Source organism: Pleurodeles waltl, chromosome 3_2 (assembly GCF_031143425.1).
Source record: "Pleurodeles waltl isolate 20211129_DDA chromosome 3_2, aPleWal1.hap1.20221129, whole genome shotgun sequence".
Classification (NCBI taxonomy): domain Eukaryota; kingdom Metazoa; phylum Chordata; class Amphibia; order Caudata; family Salamandridae; genus Pleurodeles; species Pleurodeles waltl.
Window position 1 is genome coordinate 102010314 of NC_090441.1, and position 23495 is coordinate 102033808.

The following is a 23495-nucleotide window of genomic DNA, read 5'->3' on the forward strand; positions in this document are numbered from 1 at the left end:
CAACTCTCCACATAAACGTATTAGAGCTCAGAGCGGTGTTTTTGGCACTCAAATCCTTCCTCATGAACATCAAAGACTCTTCAGTGTTGATAAGGACAGACAACACCACGGTCATGCACTATATCAACAAACAAGGAGGCACAAGATCTCGAGCATTATCCCTGGAGGCACAGGAGCTGTGGCATTGGGTAACTCAGCATGGAATCACCATCCGAGCAGAACATCTCCCAGGGATCACCAACATCTGGGCAGATGCCTTGAGCAGGAATCAAACCAGCTGCCACGAGTGGGAAATCAATCAGTCGGTTCTCGACAATCTCTTTCACCTTTGGGGCAAGCCCACCATAGATCTATTCGCGACCAAGGACAACAAGAAATGCCGACACTTCGCAAGCTGGCATCCGCAGAGGGGTTCGAGAGGGAATGCGTTTTTGATCAGACGGTCAGGGATTTATGCATACGCTTTTCCCCCGCTTCCACTCATCCCGAGACTTCTGCTAAAGATGAAGAGGGAACGATGCAGGATTCTTCTAATCGCTCCGAGATGGCCACGCCAGTTCTGGTTCACAGAACTTCTATTGCTATCGGAACAACCTCACATTCGGCTGAAGGCAATTCCGGATCTGCTAACAATGAGCCAGGGTCAGGTTCGTCATCCCAACCCGACATCTCTTCGTTTATCAGCCTGGCTCCTGAATTCTATGAATTTGATGGTTTGAATATTCCTCCGGAGTGCAGAGAGATACTTGCCTGTGCCAGAGCCCAGTCTACAAATCGCACATACAAATTCAAGTGGAAGAGGTTTTGTTTGTGGTGCGCTGCTTCCAGCATCCATCCTCTGTCATCATCCCCTGAACAGATTTTGCCATATTTACTACATTTGGCCAAATCCGGTCTTTCGCATTCATCGATTAAAGTGCATTTGGCTGCCATATCTCGTTACAGACGGACCTCTCAGTCACCTTCACTATGGTCTGCCAGAATAATCAAACAATTTCTTAAAGGTTTGTTCAGAAAATATACACCAATTCACCGTCCTGCACCACAATGGCATCTGAACATTGTGCTCTCCCAATTAATGAAACATCTGTTCGAGCCTATTCATAGAGTGGACTTGAAGTTCGTTTCTTTTAAAACGTTCCTTCTTTTAGCCTTGACATCGGCAAGGAGAGTCAGTGATATCCAGGCATTTACAATTTCTCCACCTTTCCTTCAATTCAAGCCGGAGGGGGTCATTTTAAGAACAAATCCAAGGTTTATACCTAAAGTTCCATCATCTTTTCACTTAAACGAACCAGTAGTTCTGCGAACATTTTTTCCAAATCCTCAAACGGCAGCTGAACGAGCTCTGCATTCGTTAGACATTAAGCGCTGTTTAAAGTTCTATATAGATAGAACAACTGCTTTCCGTAAATCTGAACAGTTGTTTATCAGCTTTGGAAAGGTCAATCATGGTAGCGCAGTTATTAAACAAACTATAGCGCGTTGGATTTCTGCTGCCATTCAGTTGACCCACCAGTTGGCGGGAAAGCCATTATCATCTAAGGTCCGGGCGCACTCCACTAGAGCAGTTTCCACTTCCACGGCTCTGTTCGCTGGAATTCCTTTGGACCAAATCTGCAAGGCAGCGACATGGACACGTCCTTATACTTTCACCCAGCATTACTGCCTGGAAGCTACGGACAAGGTGGATGCTGCGGTAGGACAATCGGTTTTGCGCAATTTGTTCACATAAGGTGAGCCTATAAGCCTTACCCTCCGTCCTCTGTGTCTCATTTCATATGTAATTTAGAGTATATCCTTCTTATATGCAGTTAGAGGTATTCATATTTTTCTTTGCTACATGGAATATATATGTATATGTATAAATGTTTATATATAGATTTGTATATAATGCATGAATACTACATGTACTTAGGAATGGTTAGCTCTTAATTTGCAGATTTAATCGCTTATATACATTCAGTCAACATGCAATATATTTATGCGTTCTGTTGGTACTACAAGAAAATAATAATTTATCCATTTACTGCTGACTATTCTGATTCAAGCATGTGAATCTATGAAAGATACCCTAATACTGGAGAAGAAAATAAGTTACTTACCTGTAACTGTAGTTCTCCAGTATTGGTATCTTTCATAGATTCACATGCGACCCACCCTCCTCCCCAGAGAGGCTCACCTTCTGGAATTTTTTCCTGTGTACACTAGTGCGGAGAAATCTGACAGACTGAGCCTCTGTGCTGAGGGTTCTAAGAGGGTGGTTGCGCCTGATTGGCTGAAGTTTGGGCTCTTTCTAAAGAGGCTGATAGTTCTACAATTGAATATGTTTTTTCCTATTGACTTCAATGAAAAAAAAAAAAAAAAAAGAAAAGAAAGGTTTTTCTCTATTTATTGCTTTCTATGTACCGTGGGACTCCCACTTCGACGACGGGGAATGATTCAAGCATGTGAATCAAGCATGTGAATCTAGGAAAGATACCAATACTGGAGAACTACAGTTACAGGTAAGTAACTTATTTTCTTCTCAATCTTTTCTTTCAGTCACATCCTCCAATTCATCTGTATCATTGAAACCTGGACCCGGCTGCATAGCACCACTGCTTTGCCAGCACTTTCTTCAAGTTTTTTGTCTTTTCTCCACATTTCTGCTGTTCAGGTGTGGGTGGATATACATCCATTTGTTTCTACCCTTCCTTCATTCCTTGTGCTTCTGCTACTTAGCCTTTCTTACAGTTCTTTGAATTCTGTCTTGTTTCAGTTATTTGTCCCTATCCAATAACCTTTTTGGATATTTGCTATCTCCCTAGTGCAATCCACTCTTTCTGTGAGGAGCTTGATTGACTTTTTAGCGCTATTCACCCTTCCTCATTGCCTCTTAAACTTCATGATAAATTGAATATCCACCTTTCTGCCAACCATGCAAATTCAGCTTTCCTCCTACACCAGATTGTCACCAGTTCTGCCCATTTCTCCCCCCACTCACAAGCTTAGTGCCTCTATTGACCTTAATTTGTTGTCTGATCCGATTTGTTTTAAGAGTGTCCACCTTTCTCCATCCCAGACCATCATTTGCCCTCGGTCTCATTATTATTTCTTTTGTATGTTCACCTGCATACATACTTTTGATGTGATCTTTCTCTGCCACTCATTTATTTCTTGCCTATGTTATCTCGCCAACATTTGATCTCTGCTACCTCCATTGATAATGTTATCAGTTTTTTCATATTTTTCTTCTATCATTTTTTAAGTCTCTCATTATCCATCTGGGTTTTTCAATCTGTCTTGTGATCTTACCCAAATGTTATGTTATGTGGTGGTACTTGTATAACACAAACCCAGTTGGGTACCAACAGAGCACTCAATATGGGAATGAGTACTGGAGTAAAGGTTGAAATTGTTTACAGAGACGTAGGCCCACCTCAACCATAACTCTATACGGGTGTGGGCACCTGGTGTATCCACCTCTAGTAAGGCAATGAGTCTCCATTTTCCCTCTCTAAACCTTGACAATAATGATCTCTCCAAACGTCTAAAACTATACTATTGTAGTCTGATTCTCTGCCTCGTATCGCATCCTCAACTATTTTTGAGTTTTCAAACAACAACTGCTGAACTCCTGATGTCTCTGCCAGCTCTTTCAATGCTCCAACTACGTTTGCTTTTTCACCTCGAAAGGTGAGTCTCTGCTGTGCCTTTTCCTCCTTTTCTAGTTCAGTTGCACCATTCTGACCTTTTCCGGTCCTACCGACCCTTCTGGTTCTTTCTCCTCTCGCCCTTAGTCTGAACTCACTGTTACTCCTCAACACTCTCACCATTGATCACACCATTGCCTGTTTTATTCAAACTCTTACTACTGTCTCCTTTCTCCTCTAGATCATTTACGAACACTGTTACTCCCCCGCTTTAAAGTACTTCCTCAGTCCCTTCCAGTCCTGAAAATGTAAATTGTTTTTTCAGGTTTCGTTTCATTTTACATGGATAGTCTACAAATGTCCCCATGGCCCGCCACCTCTGCACCTATTGTCTTTGGCCAGTTTTTAAGTTTTGTTTCATATTCTCTGCTTCTCTTACCAAGTTCTTCTCGTGACCTCTCCTTTAGTACTCATCCCTCAGTGCCTCTAAACTCGTGAATGATTTCCTTTAGACTGTGCATGCGAATTCTAATGGAGAGACATCTTCTCTCTTGCTTTTCCAGGCGAGTTTCCTTACAATGATCTGATGACTGTTCTGCCTTTATGGTTATGAAAGACCTGTGTTTCTTTATTGTTTACTGGCTTTCAATGTAAAAACAACAAAGTCATGGACTGAGCAACTAAACAAATGCCGCTTGGGTGACATTGACCATTGTGCAATAAAACTACTGATATCCCAAAAATCAATTTCAGCTTGAGGGGCCTCAGTAGCCGGTAATTTTACTGCTGAGTCTCTAATGAGGGCTTGTGTGAACAGGCGACGTTTGAAAACAACATAAACAGGGAAGTCCGGCTTTAAGTGAGGGTATTAATAAAAGGAAGGTATAGCTTTCCTATTTTAATTAAATACAGCCTAGGACTACTAGAATAAAATACGCGTGGTGCAGTTCAAATGATTGAATGGTTGAATCTGGATGAGTAAAGGCATTTTACCAGTTTCATGAGTGCCATAATCAATCACAGAACTGGTACATGACTTGCAATATCCTTAATAATGTAAAGTAAGGGAGTAATTTATCCTCTAAATAGTATGTGGGCTTTGGTCATCTTGCCTCCATATCGTCTAAGTCTCAGACATCCATGATCTCTGCCTATTTTCTGTATATGCATGGATGTCAATGCCATTCAGGGGGGTGCGATTTTCAGATTTTCCCAACTCAACTCTACTTTTAACACCGTCTCTGACCCTTCTTCACTTAGCTGATTAAAACAATGAACAAGTGACAACAACTGTCTATATAGTCACAGAATCCCTTGGTGACTTGGAATATGCTTATACCGAACGTCAGTGAATACTTTATCCCATCTATTACAGAAGGATAATGATGGCAATTTGTTGTTTACAGATGAGAAGTTGTAACACAACTTTAATGTAAAAAGGAAATTAGACATAGCTTTTATATAGGGATTGCATGTGCCTTGCATTAGGTATTTCTTGGCACGCTCCTAAGGTAACAGTAAATGCATGCAGATGAATACCTTACCAATCATTCTCCTACATATTTACTTTCTCTTTAGGTGTCTGCAAAACAGGCAGAAATGGATGTGCAATTTGTTGTGATGCAGAAAACTGTAACCCTTCTGGAAAAATACGAGATGAAGCTTCCGACAGTGAGTGAAATACTCTATAAGGCCATGCCTGGCCGGTGGAGCAACATGAAGACCAAAGTGTCTCTGGCCAAGCAACGCCTGGGTCCCAGGATACAGCAGGAGGCTGAACGGGTCACAAAGGTAAGGTGGTTGGTGCGGACTGGTGAGAGGATTTGAGCTCTACCTTCTCATCAGAATGTGTAAGTTGAACTTACACATGCCAATGGCTTTGTGAAATGGGTCGTTTATGTGCATTGTGATAAATTTCCTGTCTTCGTTGTCAGATGAGTGATTGAATGTTACATTTTATGTACAATCACCTTAACCTTGGGGGCGATGCTTTAAAAAAAAAATCCGTAAATCCATGTATCAATGACTTGTACCTACGATTTGGGCAGTTATGTGCGCTTTTGGAGAATTACAAAATATCCTCGGTGAAGTTAATAATGATAGAGATAACATTAGGGGAAAGTGTGTACTTATAAATTAGCTTTTTACCCCTTTTTTTAATCTCCATATGGAACTATTTTTCCATGTCAACACATCCTTTTCCCTGCACACCCTGACGCTATGGGGGTGATTAGAAAAATTTCCCACTCTAAATTCACACTTATTCCAAAGTTTGTTTTGCAGGAATGTTTTTAGTAGGAATGTTTTTTGGGAATCTTTTCAAATACTCACTAGATGAGTGAGTGGGTGAATGGAAGAATAACTCACTCAATTGATGGATGAATTACTTCATGAATGCAAACACAAGTCATCATGTGCATGGAGGATGAGTGACTGAGTGCACTTAAGGATGCATATGTAAATGAAATAAAGAGCATTTTCAGTTATATTTCAACACTGTTGACTTGCCCGTTGCTTGTTTAGCGTGCAGTTAGTTAACAAGTAGTACTAGTTTGGCAAGTAATTTGGTCTATGCCAGGTACTCAAACAGATTAGTGTGGATTTTTTCTAGCGTTTCCTTTGTCAAATGAGTGAACACTGTGCATGTTAGTATGTTAGTGCACCTGGTGATTGTCATGTAATTCTCTCACTGGATCTCCCTTATGTATAATTCTGTCCACTCTGTTGAACCGTCTGTGATCAGCTCCCATGACAGAAATAGTTGGCATGGGTATTTTGTTGCAGAGTAGAAGTTATATGTCCTAAATATGCACCTTTCTGATATCCTTACAGGATCTTGCACAATTTCAAACAAAGCTTGATGTTCTGGGAAATGAAATCGAAAAATCTGATGTGTACACTCTGCACTGCTCCGCTGAGAAAGCGTTCAGCCTCATAGGAAGCTTCAGCAAGCAGGTGAAGAGCCTGCAGAATGAAGCTAAGGATTTAAAGGAGCTGCAAGAACTACTGGAGACCACAGTGGTGGACTTCACCATTTTAGATCAGTAAGTATCCATTAATTTTTTGGTATTGGATCGCCACACATATTGAAGCTGGTACGTGCGAGGAGAAAGCACAGCATTGTCCAGCGATGACCAAGGGCATCATTCACAAACACAACGTTCCCAGTGGCTACTGGAACATTGGAGAAAATTGAAATGTAGGACATTTTTAACCTGATTTTCTCCATAAGAAAATTATTTTACTCACCCTGGAAAGACAGCTTCTCCAAACTCTGGAAGTACTTTTGCATGTGGGAAAGTACATGCACATTTGTTTACATTCTCACATATGTCTAGCATTGGTTGTATGTAAGAATATTGTGGACAGTTGTGTTGAGGTGAGCACTGAAAGAGGCAGATGGCATTGATAGACATGAACCTAGTAAACCCAGTTAGAAAAGCTAGAATATGGAGGATTCAACTCAGAATTGCTCAGCAAAGGAGTATGGCATCAGGAAAGATAAAATGAACTATAATGCCAAGGATCAGACATGCAATGGGGGGGGTGCTTGTTAGGAAAAGAGTGAAACGGAGTGTCTTAGTTTCTGAATGAACTGAATGAGTTGCATAGGCCACACTAGGCAACTGATAATCGTAACATGGCAATGACCACATAGTGATCCCATTTGACCACTGAGCAGTTAAAAGAGGAAGCATTCAACGCCTTGTCCCTTATCAATGTCTTAATTTCGCCTCATTGGTGTTAGAACTTTAAAGTTAGTCTGACCTGTTGAAAAGGGTCATAAATCCTAACACACACCACGTGTTCCCTACATCTCCATCTTGTGGAACACTGGGACCTTCTGCTAGATGACCAGTTAATGCTTTGTCCATGGATTCTTGGTCCAACTTTGGAATAGTAGACACACGACCCCAAAAACTACTTAGAGTTTGTGTGGGAGACTTACTGCAAAGAACTCTCCATGAGTGCCTTGGAGGACAAGTCATATTCATCCATGCAGATAAACATTTTGGTGCTGCAGGCAGTCTTCTTAGTGTTAAAGGCCTTCCATCATCTGGCGTGATCAAGCGTGTAACAAACCTGCCAACTTCACCAAAAACCTCACAGTGACTTGGCAGGTCTGGTGTAATAGTCCACATAGACAAAAGTTAACTAAAACAGGGCAGACAGCCTCAAGCGAGCATCTGCACTAACCATGTAAGTGGGAAATTTTCTAGCGAATCCTGGTTCCCATTTTTGAAGCTAGGGTCACCCACGCACTGATGCCTTTGTAACTCATATGATCTCTACTATAACCAGTTCACTTTTTGGTTGGGCGGCGGGACATGTTCCATTGAGGATGGCCTGATGGTGAACTGGATGGGGGTTGTTTTGTATACTTTCCCCTCTAACTCTTCTGCTGCTGCGGACAGTGATGTGAACAAAGGGACAGGAACAACCTATGCAAACAGGGTGAGGGGAGTGTAAATGAAAGACAACCTGTAACCACTGTGTCGGCATTGTAACTGTGGTGAGGAGGGAGTGGTGAGGATAGGCTACGTCAAGTGTGAGAGGTAGCTTTCAACAGATGAGTGGAGGCAGTGAAATAAGGCATAGAAAATAAACTACCCCAACTGCTGACACAACATGATGTCTACAGTATTAACAAAAAAAAGGTCAAAATCACATTTAGTTGGTGACATGTTGCCGTCGCAAATGGAATTTGCGCAAAGGACATTCCCTGTCAATGCTGGGATTTTCATGTGAGCTCATCTGATTATGGGCTTCTGGGAATTCCTGTATGGTTCTACCAGCAAATCTTACTGAATGCCCTGAAACTCTCTAGAAGTGGGTGCCATCTAGTTCACCATCCCAAATATTCTTCTTTAGCGGAGAATGACTCTGTTTTTAGGGTGATAATTGTAAGTGAATGCAAAGTTTGAGATTGTACGATAATTATGTCTTCACGGGTAAAATGTCTTTCCTGGTAGAGAAAAAAAAATCTTCAAGTACATATACACTTTTGGGCCACACTCCCGCATGCGGACAAATACACCGGTTACACTTCCCTGTAAGCTGTTGAGTCGTGTATTTACTACTGGGAATCTAGACCAGATATTGATTCCAAGGAGTACGCCTGGAATTCTTTCTAAATTCCAAAAAGGCAGAACTTTACTCCTACCATAGTCATTGGCCTACCAGAATATATTTCTAAATTTCTTTCTTCAGGTTTTTTGCATTTGGCCTGTGAACAATTTTTCCATAGATCAGTGGTTCTACTGTAGTACAGAATCTGCGATCCACGTACCTCTCTACCTGTTTTGGTTTCTTCATTTATCTCATATACAAATGGCTTCTGTCTGCTTGTTCAGTTGTGAGGATTTGGTGAGGAACCTGAGCCTGCTGTGGCAGAATGTGGACGTGATTCAGAAAGAGCAGGAAGGCTGGAAGAAGGAGCTGTGGCAGGACATGGACACTGAAAAACTGTACAAAAGCACCAGCCAACAGCAAAGACTGATGATGTCCCTGCCACAGGAGGTTCAAGAGTGGCAGGTCTACATTGGAACAGTGGAATCCATTCACATCATTCAGGTAATTAAGCTGTAAGGTAAGAAACCGCGTGGGTGGGATCAAATGGAAATCAAAATCATTGACAAATTGCTGATACAAAGACATTTTTAAGTATGAACTGTGTTGTTTTGTATTGTATTACACTTTCACATGAATGGAATGATCATGCGAATGGGGCTACAAAAACACTTTGAGATTTTGGCTTATGTGCAGGTGGATCTCTGCACCCCATCAGAATGGAAAACGCCTCTTGCTGTGTTCTAGGGGCATATAATAACAATAATCTGGGAGGATCTGTACCTGGTATCTGGCTTCTTAGCAAACAGAGTTCAGGCATGCCACCACTGTTTCCATTGCTTCTTTTGCAGAAAGAACCATTCTGTGGCTTCCAAACCTGAATAGCTTACAATTGGTCCTTTTGCTCCTGTGAGACTCAAACGTATTGGCTTTGGCTTCGATGATGACATCCTTGATATCAGGGTGGACACCAGATGGAAGTTATGTTGTGTTGTGTTATGTTATGTGTATTTGTGTAGCACACTACACACCAAGAAGGGTATCCTGGTCTTGAAGCAGGAACCTTGTGTGCTGGGCCAGGGCCAGGGTTCTTGAGGAGTTTGAAAGGTGCTCATTTGTGGATCGGGAGCCAGTGAAGCTCTTTGAGGTGCTGGGTGATGCAAGTGCGGGGTAGGAGGTTGAGGGTGAGCCTGGCTTCTGAGTTTTGTATGATCTAGAGTTTTGGTCAGTTGAGCATTGATTCTAGCATAGAATCAGTCGCTGTCATCCATTTTGCTGATGATGGTTCTGCGAGTGTTGGTGGGAGCCATTTGAAGATATTCTTGAGCATCTTGAGTCTGTGGAAGCAGGACAAGAAGACTGCATTCACTTGGGTCATGGTGAGTTGGTTGTTGATTATTATTCTTTGCAAGGATTGCTGGGAGGGGTGTGTATCCAAGTTCAACAGGCACCAGGAAGAGTCCCACAGTAAGGAAGTGCACAGGCCATCTTTATAAATGTAGATGGTTGAGTTTCTATATGATGGGATTTGGATTCTCTGTATCAATTTGCAGCTTCATTATCTGAAATACTAAATTTTGCTTTTCAATTTCCAAGGATAAGTTGCTGTTATTACCTACTAAAGGTCATCTGGCCATGTCTTCAGATTTGCTGAGGAAGCATAGTGATCTTTCCTTCTTTGAAAGCCATGTACTTCCTTTATTATTTAAAGGGTAGATGAACATGTTCCATACTGTGTCACATTATTGGACAGTGAGTCCACAACATGACATTGGCTCAATTGATGGTCTCAATGTTCAAGCCTTTGCACAACTGATACTGAGTAACTTACACCTTCAATATAACTTAAACAGGTTTGCTTACCAGGTTCTTTGAGAGTAAAGCCATCTTTCCTTGGTAGGATGGAACGCTGGTGGCAGACATCAATCTTTACCAGTGTATTAATACACCTCCATTATTCTCACTCGTACATCTTCTTAAGCAGAGGAGAAGCTTCTCAAGAACACGCCATCATCATCCACATGATGCTAGGAAAATGCTTCCATGGGTGTAGCTGTTAACTACACAAACAGTTTAACAATGGATTGTGTCATGCCTAAGGAAGTGCTCTGAAAACCACGAACAGGACTAAAGAAGTAATTGTACACTCTATTAAAGTCAAAGTAGAACTTCTATATTTTTGAAAGGATTACCTTTGTAGGAGAGCTGCAAGGCAGCTGCTTGATCTTCTGTCCATAATTTTGCAAAACATTTACACCTTGATTCAAGTGTTGTGGCTGAAGCTTTTGCTAGAAGAGCCTTTGATCAGTATATTTTGGAAGTAGGTGATGCAGAGAAAAGGTATGTTTTGTTTATTATAAATGTTGATTTTCCAATATTTTCCTCAATCAACGTACAAATATGTGTTGGTCTCGATATTATTCTTCCTGTGAAATAAAATCTATCGAAAATAAAATTCTACTTTACTTCAGCAAATGTTTATTTTTGTGGTAATTATTTTTTACTTTTAGCTAACGTTGCCATTGATTGAAGATCTTAGTAATCCTGCAATGAGGACAAGGCATTGGAAGCAACTGGTGCGCCAAACAGGAGGCGTTCTGCGTGTCACTGCAGAGAGCTTGAGAGCAATGACTCTCGGAGACCTGCTTGCTCTAGGTTTACAAAGTAAGTGTTAAATACACGGGTTTTATACCCCAGTGCTAAATATGAGTTACTCCTGGGCAAAGGGGCGGGACCATTTTTTTAAAACAAATTAGAAAACAAAGGTTTTAACTGCAGAAGATTGGAAAAAATGAATGTTGTTTGTCATGCTGACAGATTTTAGTAATGAGAAGAGTTTAAAGAGAAACTGTTTAGCCTAAGTACATTAAGCTATGCCTCATTGGTTTGCACTGTCACAAATGCTAGTGTTAGGTGTCGTCTATGAAAGGAAAATATAAGTCTAGAACAATGCATCTGGTTCTAGGTCTCTCACCTTGTACCAGCTCTGTTAAAGAAAGTGAAATGGTACCTTCCTGAAAGTGACTTGAGAACTGCTGCGCACAAGGTGTGGGTCAACTGAGCCATATCCCATTGCACCACCATGTGGGGCCCCACACCATGCCACAACATTTTTCATAGCCAAGGCGAGCACAAGGTGAGGGGACTAAACTGGAGGAGAAGCGGTGTGCCCAACAGTGGTTGGAAATTTAGATAGCTTGTTTTGGAAGTACTGCCTTCTTTATGTGGCATGCGCCCACGCTTTGTTTCATTTCAGATAGTGCTAAGGTAAATCAACAGGCTATGGGTGGAGGAGACCACCAGATCAGACTGACATGGGGCATTGTATAAGTCAGTGCAACATGTACTCTGTTGTAGGCAGAGTATGTCTTCTTCAAGGACATAGCTAACAACAATACAGTAGGTGCAGTGGGGCCAGAGTATTGAGTGGGTCCTTTTTTACCTTTCTTATAGCTAGCCTTTTACTAAACAAACATAGCAATTTTCCTTGGTTGTATTAGGGCCCATGGCAACCTTGCTGCTCCATAAGTCTTCTTAAAGCCTGAGATGAGCTGTTAGGGCCAAACTCCTTGGAGGTTGGAATAGTAGTGATGGGTAATGAAACAGTATTCGTAACATTTTAATGATATGCCAAGGGAGTAACTTCTTGTAAAGTTGCTTCCATGATTTCAAAGAGGATGAATGGTGGCACGATTTAATTTCTCGCAATGTCACGTTCTGTAATGCCATGTCCTGTGATCATGGCATATGTAAATTAGAGGGGATTCTCGTGTCTGCTTTATGCCGGGCATACCCAAAATTCCTGTGACCAGCACTGGCCATTCAAGCCCTCATACTCTAGTTTCTGGATTGTGGAAATCCTTCCACCCCATGGCCTCCCACATTCCACTATGCCATCCTCCCTAAATGGCATTCTGCATGACATAGCCCACCTCATCAAAGATCTGCAGAAATATGACAATGTTATCCCCGCCCACTGGCTTCCCACTGCTGGCCTGCACCATCTTCAAAACCATACGCATCATCTACAAAGCCATCACAACTGGCAATCGCCTGCTGGCAGGATGAGGACACCATCCGACTAAGAAGTGCAAAAAATAAAAAAAAAAGACAACAGTCATTCTCCATTTATGCACACGGAATCTGGTACAACATTCTGTATCAGTCAGGACTCCGCCCCAACCCTATCAAATATAGAAAATAGCTGAAGACATACCTCTTTAAACACACTACATCACTCTCAGCAACCCTTTCAATCACCTGTTGACTGTATTTTTGCTTTTGAGACTGTACAGCATACGGGTAGGTTGGTGCCATACAAATGGTATATATTTCACACATTCTGTGTGTGTAAACAAAAAAGATTTATTTTCAATTATTTTATTTAATAACTTAATTTTGTGCAAATAGCAAGATATCAGGTTGTGCAAATACAAATACAAAAGGCTGTAAAATCCTTTGTGATAAATTAAAACTAGTAAATATTGTGTAGAGCCTTTACACATCTTAAAAATACCACGGGCCACAGTTCTGTAGTTTTATCTCCTTTCTGCAATAGTTCAAGGCTTGGGAAAAAAATATATGTTTTATGTATACTGTAGTTTAGAAAACTAATTTGCATAACGTGCTCCATATACTTAATTGTCTTCTGCTGAAAAATCTGAGTGTGCTGTAGGGCTGAGTTGAAGCAAATAATCCGGGTTCTAAAGAAAAAGAAACAGGGGATACCCACAGAGTAGCTAGGGCTTCTGATAGATAGTTGTTTGTCTACTTGATCTGTCTACAAGATTCAGATGGAAGAAGAGAGGACGATGCTCCCTCAGTGTTTTGACACCCACACTGTGCAGCAGGTTGGTCCTTACTTTGAGGTCTCAACCAAACCCTTCCCCTACAAAAAAACTTGAAGATGTGTCTGTTAAGACAATGCATAGGCTGTTTTCTTGGCATAACAGGGCTCACCGTGCTTCTGTTTGCCTTTTCTGGTCATACAGGGTACCACGCCCATGGTCTGCAGCCTGCCAGGTGAGTGGGAGATCCTCCCTCACAACACCCAAGGCAGTTTTTGGACTCCACCTTGAAGACATGGAAGATCTGTTCGGTGATGAGCTTTTCTTGCCTTAATACTGCTTCTGCAACAAAATACTGGCACCAGGAATATACATTTTAATTACACTAGTGCAAGAGTAGCATAAATGCTGTCTGCCCTTTCGGAGTTCACACAAATTGTTATGCTGTAGATCAAGGGCCACCAAAAGAGACAATCCTTGAAGAGTCTTTGAAGATAATCTTAGGACCTTCCAGCCGCTAATCAAGAGATGTCCAGGGTTTGTTCACAAGAGCCACATATATGGTATATTGTCAGTACAATCACAGATTATGTCAATTATTCAACTTCATATTCATCGTGTACAAATTTATTCATTGTAAAAATCCTGAAAATATGTCAAGGATCTGTGTCTGTGGACCAATAATGGTCAGATACTGAGTCACTCAGATTATTTCTAACAATGAATGTTTATTCATTTGACACAGGTCTTCTGTTCTGCTGCAATTTTACCTCCATTTTTTTATTTGGTATTATTTTCCATGAGTTGTTTTTTAAGCACCTTATAAACTACTTAAAAACAAGGAAGTCGTTGCTTATGGAACTATAGTGGGTGCAGGCCTGCATGCGTATCTCGTCCCATGAAGGTCTGGACGTCCTATTTAATATGATAGACTTGGTCATTAAGAAGAATTGCCTTTTAAGCAATCTTGTTCCCCTTGCTAAAAGATGTTTCCTTCCCATGCTAAGGTTATTGGGCTGCCCTCTTGGAATGCCATGCATGTCTGCGCTTAACCTTGTTCCTAACATTTCAGAGCACACAGGGCACGTGAAGACCATCGTACAGCGAGCAGTTAGAGACGTGACAATTGAGAACGCCTTGAAAAATTGTGAAGAAGTCTGGCTGAGCAAGATATTTGACCTGAGGCCTCACTGCCGAGTAATTTCAGCGAAGGGATACAATGAAGTAAGTCAGCGAAGCATTGCCGCTACATCTGTGTCAAACTAAGCGCCCCTGGCAGCAAGCGCTTTATTTGGGTTTTATTGCAGGAAAATGGAATCAGCGAAAAAATTGCAGCGGAAAGCTGGCTGAGGTGGAAGTTTACTGAGCGTTGTTTTGTTACCAGATTTACTCAATGGCTTCTTTTTTTAACTGCCCTTGTGGAAACCCAACTCAATAGGATTGCAGTAGAGTTTAGTTTTGCACCCCCCTGTATTTAACTTTTACAGTTTTGTAGTGGTGCACTGATCATTTCTGTTTTACATTTGAAGTATACGGGATGAATGATAACGTATCGTTTGTTTGTTTTTTGGGTACTCCGTGTGCAGTGGTTCTAACTGAACTTTCGCATAATGCATACATTAAATTAAGCATGATCCTACCATGGATGTTTCGGTCATGAAGTACGTCATTAGAAAGAGAAATGTAATATAAGGTCATCAAAATATACCTTCAGTCTAAAGAGGTGGCGTTTAAAATTATTTTCTGCTAGCAAATTAACAGGGTTAACAGGGTACACACACTGTCTCAGCAGTTTTTACGGACACCATCGAATAAGGAGGATACACACCCTTAAAAATAGCTAATGTTTTTGTATTTATATATTTTAGTCTGTGTCAGGCCAAACCTTGCACAGGCTGATTTTATTTTGATGTTCTGGAGAATTGCAGGGTGGGGGGGAGAAGAGATGCAGATAGCTGGCAGAACCGGTATGAGTAGTTTTAGCACCATAAGGAGGAACAAAGGGCGGACCTGATGGAAACTGCAGATTTCTCACCTTTAAAGTTTAAATGTATCAGGAATCTTTCAACAGCGATGTTCCTGGGAGCCATTGTTGGCGGCATGCGGCTCCATAGTGACTCCTTTCTGCCCAAGGAGTGAAGAACATAGCTGCTTATAAGCGCAACCTCTGCATGCTGGTGTCAGTTCCTTTTTTTCTGGTTCTTCTGATGTAGGTCCGGAGCTATGCTCCCTCTTTTCTTGTTTGAGGAGATTTTACTCTCCAGAATGCAAAGCCAGGGTGCAGTCTTACTCTAGTACTCAAGACCTTTCCCACGACAGGTCCTTGCCACAGTGGAGTTATTTGTGAAAGCCAAAAACTAAGTTGAAGCACAAGACGTCCAAGTAGGACTCATCCCATCCTGCCACTCTATCTCAAGAGAAGTCACAAGGCTGTCAATGTGCCACCCAGTCTTGCTCCCAATCCACTGAGGAGCCTATTCCACCATTGATTCCACTGTAATACGAGTTCCCTAGGTCATGAGCGACATCACAACAGATCAAGACCATAGGGGAGGCCGTGTTGTGCATCTTTGCCACTCTTCCAGTTCCCTGTGATGCCATCTCAGACCCCAAGGATGTGCAGGGACCTCCAGTTGGATTACTGCCTGCAGGACTGTCCTTGGCACCATCTGTATCCCTCGAACCTGCTTCAGGTTCCACACCAACTTTGGCGCTGACTTCAATTCCGTTGCCAAAATCTGCACCAGTCCCTTCAACGTCAATGCCGGCCTGGATGCCACCGGTGCTGGAGGAGAACCATAGTCCTATAGTGGTATCCATCTGATTCCAAACCAAACTCATCTCAGCCTCGACTAAAGCCATGCCCTCGAATATGCTCTGGCAAACCTGCCTCCCATACAGTCAGATTCACATACAACATAGTTTCCACCTTGGAGCCACCTTCAGGTACTCCACCAGCTTTTTGGCTCTGAACAGAGTCCGCCAGCCTTTGGGGATGCAATGGAGATGAGGGTGATAACGTACCCCCACATTATGATGATTTATATATGGATTTGCAAGAGGCCTGTGGGCTAGATATTTCTGCTGATACCCGGTTGGCTCCCCACTGGGATCATCAAGGGAAGATAGTGCCTGATTTGCTGTATTGACTAGCTGTCCTGACTTACGTTCTAACAGAGGTGTTACAACTAGGGCAGGCTTCCTTTGAACCTTTGCCACCATTCAACAAAGCCCTTACTGATACACTGACAGGCACTAGGACAAAGCAGTGTTTTTTTCCCACCAATGAATAGGTATGTTACCATAGACTGGCTCCAGGCAACCCTGATCTTTTGGTTCAAGACACCACCCCTGAGAGTCTGGTGGTCCAGGCTTCCACCAGCAAGGTGAGCCCTAATGGATTTCCTATCACTTCCCCAGACAGAGAATCAAAGAAAATTGAGGTATTCAGGAAGTGGTGTTCTTGTTGGACAGCCTGACCTTAGCTAGCTCAAAGCCAATTCCCTACTTGGCTGATATACACTCACTCACTGGGACATGGTCAGAGAGATCTTGCCTGCAATCCTTGAAGACCTACAAGCCTGCCTGGCTCAAACCATTCAGGATGGTCAGGATGCGGCCAAATATTTAATCAGGTTGGGCCTGGACACTATGATTGCTTTGGCCGAGCAGTCAGCACCTCTGTGGTGCTCTGTCGCCATGCTTGGTTGAGGTATACGGGCTTCTCTGGGGAACGCCAGGTGTCACTTATGTATATAACTTTTCATGGCTCTCGCCTGTTAAGTGTGAAGCGGAATGTTACCCTGCAAGATTTTAAGAACAGTTGAGCCACAGCACGCCCCCTTGGACATTTTGTCCTCTGCCAGTGAGTTTTCCCAGCAATTTTGCCCCTTTTGAGGTTACTCCAGAGGGTAGCTGTACAGGGCCCTTCACCCCCAAGCTATGGCTCTACAGGCTTTTTTATTCCACAGGGAATCTCCCCGCTGACCTTGAATCCTTGGAGGCTGGTATTGAAACATCAGGCCCTCTCTTGATGCCTCTGTCATTGTACCCACCTCCCCAAGGTTAATAGTAGCAGGCACAGAGATGCTTCAAGAGAGAAAGAAAGAGAAGGAGGGTGGGGGAAGTTAGAGAGAAAGTGAGAGGAGAAGTGAGAGAAGAGAAGGAGAGGGAATGGATTGATGGGAAGTGAGAGATTGCATGAGGAAACAATGAGAGTGGGATTGGTTTCAGCGTTTTTGTCTGGGCTGCTTTTGGTTCCCCAGTCTGGCCTTGCCTACAGCCCTGCAGCTGCGGGGCTCAGGGTGCGGTTGTGGTAGGCAATGTGCAGGTCACCAGCCACCACGATCATCCCAGTTCCTCAACTTTGCGGTATCAGCCTCCATATTGGCATAGGTAAAGCGTATATGCAGCTCAGTTCATCATTTCTGGGGAGGAACAGAGTCAACGTGGAGCTGCAAAACACCACCTATCGTCTCATAGGAGCGTTGCTGTTTAGTGTTTTCAGACCTAGTCTGGCACCTAGGGATATTCTAAATGTGAGGAATCTGTAATTAGATATAGTACCCACCAGAAAAAAAGAGTTACCGAAAGAAAGTAGCTTGTTCTGCTGCATCCTTTCTGTGGCAACAAACACCTGCCGCAAGGCACTGTCACCTCGTTTTGTTTGTCAGAGGAGCCCCCACATATTGAGGACTGGGAATCATTTTAACACATTTCAATGTCACCATTTGAAAATATTCCAAGCTTCTGGTGGGAATATTGAGTTTCCTTCCTCTTTGCCTCTTTTAAAAGCCTACAACGAAGGGAACCACTTAGAAAGGAATGGAGCTTTAAGAACTACAAGCCACAGATTTTTTTAAACTATTTTAACTAACTCCCAATTGCAGTGTACTTCATTTTTCCCGATGTGGCACTTTTGATGGTGGTGTGATTTTGACTGCGTTGAACATATACCATCTGAGATCAGCATAAAACTTGTACAGGTAGAAAATAAAGGTTTAACACTGAATCCCTACTTGACTTGTTGATTTCTCTTGTAGTATAAATCGTACCATGAGTTGCACCACACCATACCCATGATAAGCTTCCTTACAGTGCATTCTGCGCCCGAAGGCTTGAAAGTTGAAATATCAGCTCATTAAACAATTTTTCTTCATTTTGCAAAAGTAAACTAAGATCAGGCTGACTGCCTCACACGCAAGGCTAATCACGGTTTACTGAAGAAAAATTTGAAAATGCAGAAACGCGGTACGCAGAGCTATGGAAAAACACGTTATTATTTAAGGGCAAATGTTGGATTTCCCTGTAGAAAGGGGAAGGTCAGGCGTGGTCCAATAATGATCTAGAAATTGGAGGACAGCCCTCTCTAATGCTGCAGGACAAGTTGACTATAGTGTAGCCAGGAAGTGCACCAGCGTGAGGGGCGGGAATCAGAGATTGGGGAGAGGGCAGGTAATTCCGGAGTCAGGGATTGATAGGGGAGAACCTTCCTCGGCTTCAGTTGCACTTTTTTGTAGGGAAGTTCAGGAGCTCAGTTTCTCTTGAACACAGATTGGGGTGACATCCTTCCATCCTGTTCTCGGCAGGCTTGGGTAAAAGAATGCCTATGTCCAGGTACCACCAGTGTCGAGGTTTTCTTGGTTTGCTATTGTAATTCACACACTGCCAACAGCATTGTGACCTATCCCACACTTACAATGTGAAGAGGCAACATGCGCATCAACCGACATGAGCATTGCCATCTCCATGTTTTTAACTTACAGATGTGCTATCTGAAAAATGGGTACCAACAAAACATACTAAACAAAGCCAGTAACTGGCTGAATAGGCTAATCCGGGGCTTATTGATGCTCGGAAGCAAGCATTTTTAAAGAAAAAGGGAAACAATGCAAAAACCTAGAACAGTGCTTTGTTTGGTGAAGCATAAATTATTCAAATGCAAATATTCTTCAGAAACATTTTAGGCAACCATAAAAAAAAAAATATCAGCCATAATTTTTTACAACTTTAGTTGTTCTTGAATCTTTCTATTTTTTGATTAGGCAAATGGGATCAGACAGCTCAACTACACTTGGGGTACAAACACACAAACCCAGGCTGAGGGTCTGGAGGCATTTGTTTCCCATAGCAGCAGCAATGAGTTGGGTTAAATCATCATCAACATATTGAAATACTTAACAGAACCAAGGGGGTGGGTCACAGTTTTGCACAATGAACATTTTCCAATTGATTGTCTCGAATCTGTCAAAAATACTTGATGTTGACCTCTTTCAGTAGAGCTTCCTAGCCCTGAATACGATTCTGATCTGTTTAAGTGTTTCTAGTATCCCTAGTAGTAAGGCTACGTCAGTCTCTTCCACTCATTGGAAACCTTGTAGTAATTCAGTTAATTTAGTGGCATTTCCTATCAGATTTTAATGTCTTCAGTAGGTTCATGTCACCTTCCTTTATGATTTACAACTTATGGTTGTATCACAGTGCTAAACAAATTACAGACCACCATTAAATTGCTTATGCTTACTATTGTGGTTGTAAACTGTGTGGGCCTCGTTCTGAAACACGTGAGTAAATATCCACTGAGAAAATAATGATTTCGCATGAGTGTTGATAAACATTAATTCCAGTAATTTACAAAACTTTTGCAGGTTAGGGCCAGAAGCCTTCACCAGTTGCAGCTTTCTAAATTGGAGCCTGGAAAGTATTGTGAACTGCACTTTTTCATGCACGAATATGCACGCCTGTGAAAAAATAAGACCCAGTGCAAATGCACTTGCTAAATATTTTTCTTTTGTTCTGTATGGGAAATGATGACACTAGAGGAAGTCCCTTTCCCCTCACCTTCCACCAGTTTTGGGAGAGTTCACTAATAATTCATGCCTCGAAAAAGATTTATACCTGCCTTTGACTTGATTAAATATCCGACTATTTTCGGGGCCGGAAGGGGACGCAAAGCGGTTGTGACTACCCAAAAAGTTGTAAGTTAGTGGTTGTGCATAACCTCCATGATATTCTCTTCCACACATGACCTATGGTAGGAGATGTACTTGTAAAGAAACATCTTTGTGATTTCATCCGTTTATGGGTACAAAACCAGCTTTCCTGTATGTGTAAGTCTAACTTACATATGCAGTCATTTTAAGAATGAACCCCCAGCAGTGCTTTTGTTTGGTATCCCCAGCTTAGTGTGTACTCCTGATACAAAGATGAGCTTCTAGGTGCAGCCATTGCATGCCTAAGATCAAAAGAAGAGGCTTTAAGAAGAAATAATGTATATTGTTCATCTACTTTGTCTGCTTCAGGATCTTGCTAGCTCAGTCTCGGGCAGCCAACACAACAAAGCAGATGCTCCCAACAAGAGTGCTCCAAGTACAAAACACAGCAGGCGCACGAGCAGGCAGCTGGAGAAAGCTTTTCACCTCTCCAGGAAGGGGGGGCGTGGAAGTGCCCTCTCCTTATACGACTCCCTGAAGTACATCGAGGTAAACCCTACACATGGAATCTTTGTGTCTTCACTACCGTTTGTAGCAAGTTGTACATTCTTTGTTAGTGATGACGTCTGCCTCGCAGTTATACAAAGAGACATGTCCAGATGAGGTCCCTCTGAAGGGTGGAGGCCGGATGAATCCCCAGGGGTGAAGAGGTCTATACTACTCCCACTGTTTTTATTGTGGACATTATATACACACTTATGGCTTGTACATTCGTTGGTTTTCTGACTTCATCCAGTTTACCTTTCCCTAGGAGCTTGGCACGGTCATGCTGCTGAAAAATACAGAGTGCATATTCGAAGAGTTGGAGAACCATCAAGTGGTCCTGGCCACCATGCAGAATTATTCTGAAACAGGTTCTTTTCTGGATGAGGTTATCAAGTGGCAAAAGAAGCTGCAGGTCATTGAGACCTCTGTTCATCTGTGGCTTCTTGTCCAGGAGAAGTGGGCTCAATTGGAAGAGGTAGGGCTTATGTGAAATCTCTTGTACCTTATCACGTTTTTGCCTTGAAAAGCAAGAAGTATTCTTTAAGTTATACCAATAAAAACAATACACATGTTTAACTTAGCATTACTGTATAGTTGCTGGTTTCACAACAGCTTTGGACATTTACAGCTGTGAGGTTTTTTTCCTAGAGAAACTAGTTTTTGTGATTTTCTTTTTCTGAATAATATAAAAAAAGTAAAACAAATTAGGGTAATTGAAAATACTGAGAGTTCCTTACAAAATGCTTTACATAGAGATGAACTCTAGTTAATTCGGCAATTTAGGATACTCTCCACCCTATTGATTACGCCCTTAATGACAGTGTCTGGAATTGCCCTTCAACCCAAGCTAACCAAACATCACCGCCAAACAACTTGTCGGTCTCTCTCATCACTGCAGTATGAGGTGTAGCAAAAATATTTACATTTATCCTGCTATTTGCTAATAGATATTTCAAGGAATGTACTGGGATATACATAGAATAGTGGATGCTATTGAAGGTTTGTAATGTCAGAAATTTTTTAAAAGCTTTTATAAGTGGTTTGGTAAATGTTAAGGGGCGAATCATCAAATTATTTTCCTTCAAGAGAAGATGATTTGATTATCCTTTATTTATTACTATGAGTTGGCTGTAATAGGATTGGACAAATGATCTTTTCAGAATTAGAACATTGAAAAGATGATTGGTTTTTCATAAAATGTTTAAGACGTGAGGTTTTACCATGTGTTTCTGTTGTGATAAAGGAGCGTTCTTTACAGTGCAAACTCTTACACCCTAACATAGGCTTCTTTCAGGAGCAATCCTTTCTATTTGAATTGTTGGTTTTGTAACCAAGGGAATATATTCTTAGAAAGGCATGGCATTGGTGGGTGGTGTTTCTTTTCTTAGATTTTTTAGCAAGGCTATCAATATTATGATATTGTAGGACAGGAAGTCATTTTCTGTCTTATTTTCTCTGGCCAAAATCAGCCAGAGAAAATAACTTGAATTGTCGTGTTTTACTTTAGAACATTCTCAAAAAAAGTAACAATTCCTTTAAAAAAATACTTTATCAAGGGTTCATTTAATTAAACTGTGCGCATCTCTTTATTTAGGTATTTTCCACCCTAGGTGTGCGAATGGCAATGCCAAAGGAAGCTGTCCTGTTTGCTGACGTCCACCACAATTTCAGCTGCTTGATGAAAGCTGCAGAAGAGAATCCTAATATTCTGCAGAACTGCATGAGAAGAGGTAAGCCTGGATGGACAGTCTTTGAGATTTCTTTTCATATTGTCTACACTATGAGCATTTCTGCCAATAGTCCCTGCAAGACAGTGATTGACACGATTTTGAACTTCATTACTTTATCATGCTTTGACCTCACAGCTGCTCAGGCTAATGATTCCTGGTGCACTGCTCAGCCTCTTATGTGATACCTTTAGTGTTTACAGCAGTGCTTGCCTGGAATGCTTGAGTCCAGCCCCTCCACCTCATTAAAGAATTATTAAGGAAATCATCATCATCATTTTTATTGCATGATTACTTAAAATCTTCGCAAACAAAGGAAGTTGTACAAAAACAAAACGAACATACATTTAAAAAAATCCTCTCCGAGAGGCAATCATAAAATAGATTGTTAAAAGAATAAAAAGCCTAGACTGATTTCCTTTCTCAGACGCTAAGTCAAAGACTAAGGGCCCTTCAGTTCAGCCTGAAGCTGCTTGATGAACGTCCCGAATTTGGCCAGATCAGCAGGTTCCTTTAAAGCGAACACCAGGGATAATGCCTCCGTGCAAGTTCTTAGATTGTGATGAAGAAAGAGGGGTCTTAGGAGGGAGCGATGTGCGTTCATTAGGGCCAGACAGCAGCTCATTAGGTGAATAAAAGTGTCAGATTTGTATTCACTATAGCCCCTGATGGTGGTAAGGGAGTTCAATTTCGGGTTTAGCTCTTTTGTCCTTAGGCCGAGCAATCTTACAAAAGCGATTTGTGTCACGCAGGTTTTCCTAATGGGGCAAGTAAGATATGGCTGTGGTGTCAAGAGCT

The 23495-nt window shown here is 41.9% G+C and overlaps 1 protein-coding gene across 1 annotated transcript in view; it reads left to right on the forward strand.

Annotated features, from left to right (window-relative positions):
* LOC138286353 (uncharacterized) overlaps positions 1 to 23495 on the forward strand; it is a 1286679-nt gene that overhangs the window by 202055 nt on the left and 1061129 nt on the right. Inside the window, exons 26-33 of the mRNA XM_069226509.1 lie at positions 5214 to 5426; positions 6468 to 6679; positions 8990 to 9209; positions 11216 to 11369; positions 14565 to 14716; positions 20794 to 20973; positions 21236 to 21445; positions 22565 to 22700. Coding sequence (XP_069082610.1) covers positions 5214 to 5426; positions 6468 to 6679; positions 8990 to 9209; positions 11216 to 11369; positions 14565 to 14716; positions 20794 to 20973; positions 21236 to 21445; positions 22565 to 22700 — 1477 coding nt within the window. The remainder of the gene's footprint in view (positions 1 to 5213; positions 5427 to 6467; positions 6680 to 8989; positions 9210 to 11215; positions 11370 to 14564; positions 14717 to 20793; positions 20974 to 21235; positions 21446 to 22564; positions 22701 to 23495) is intronic.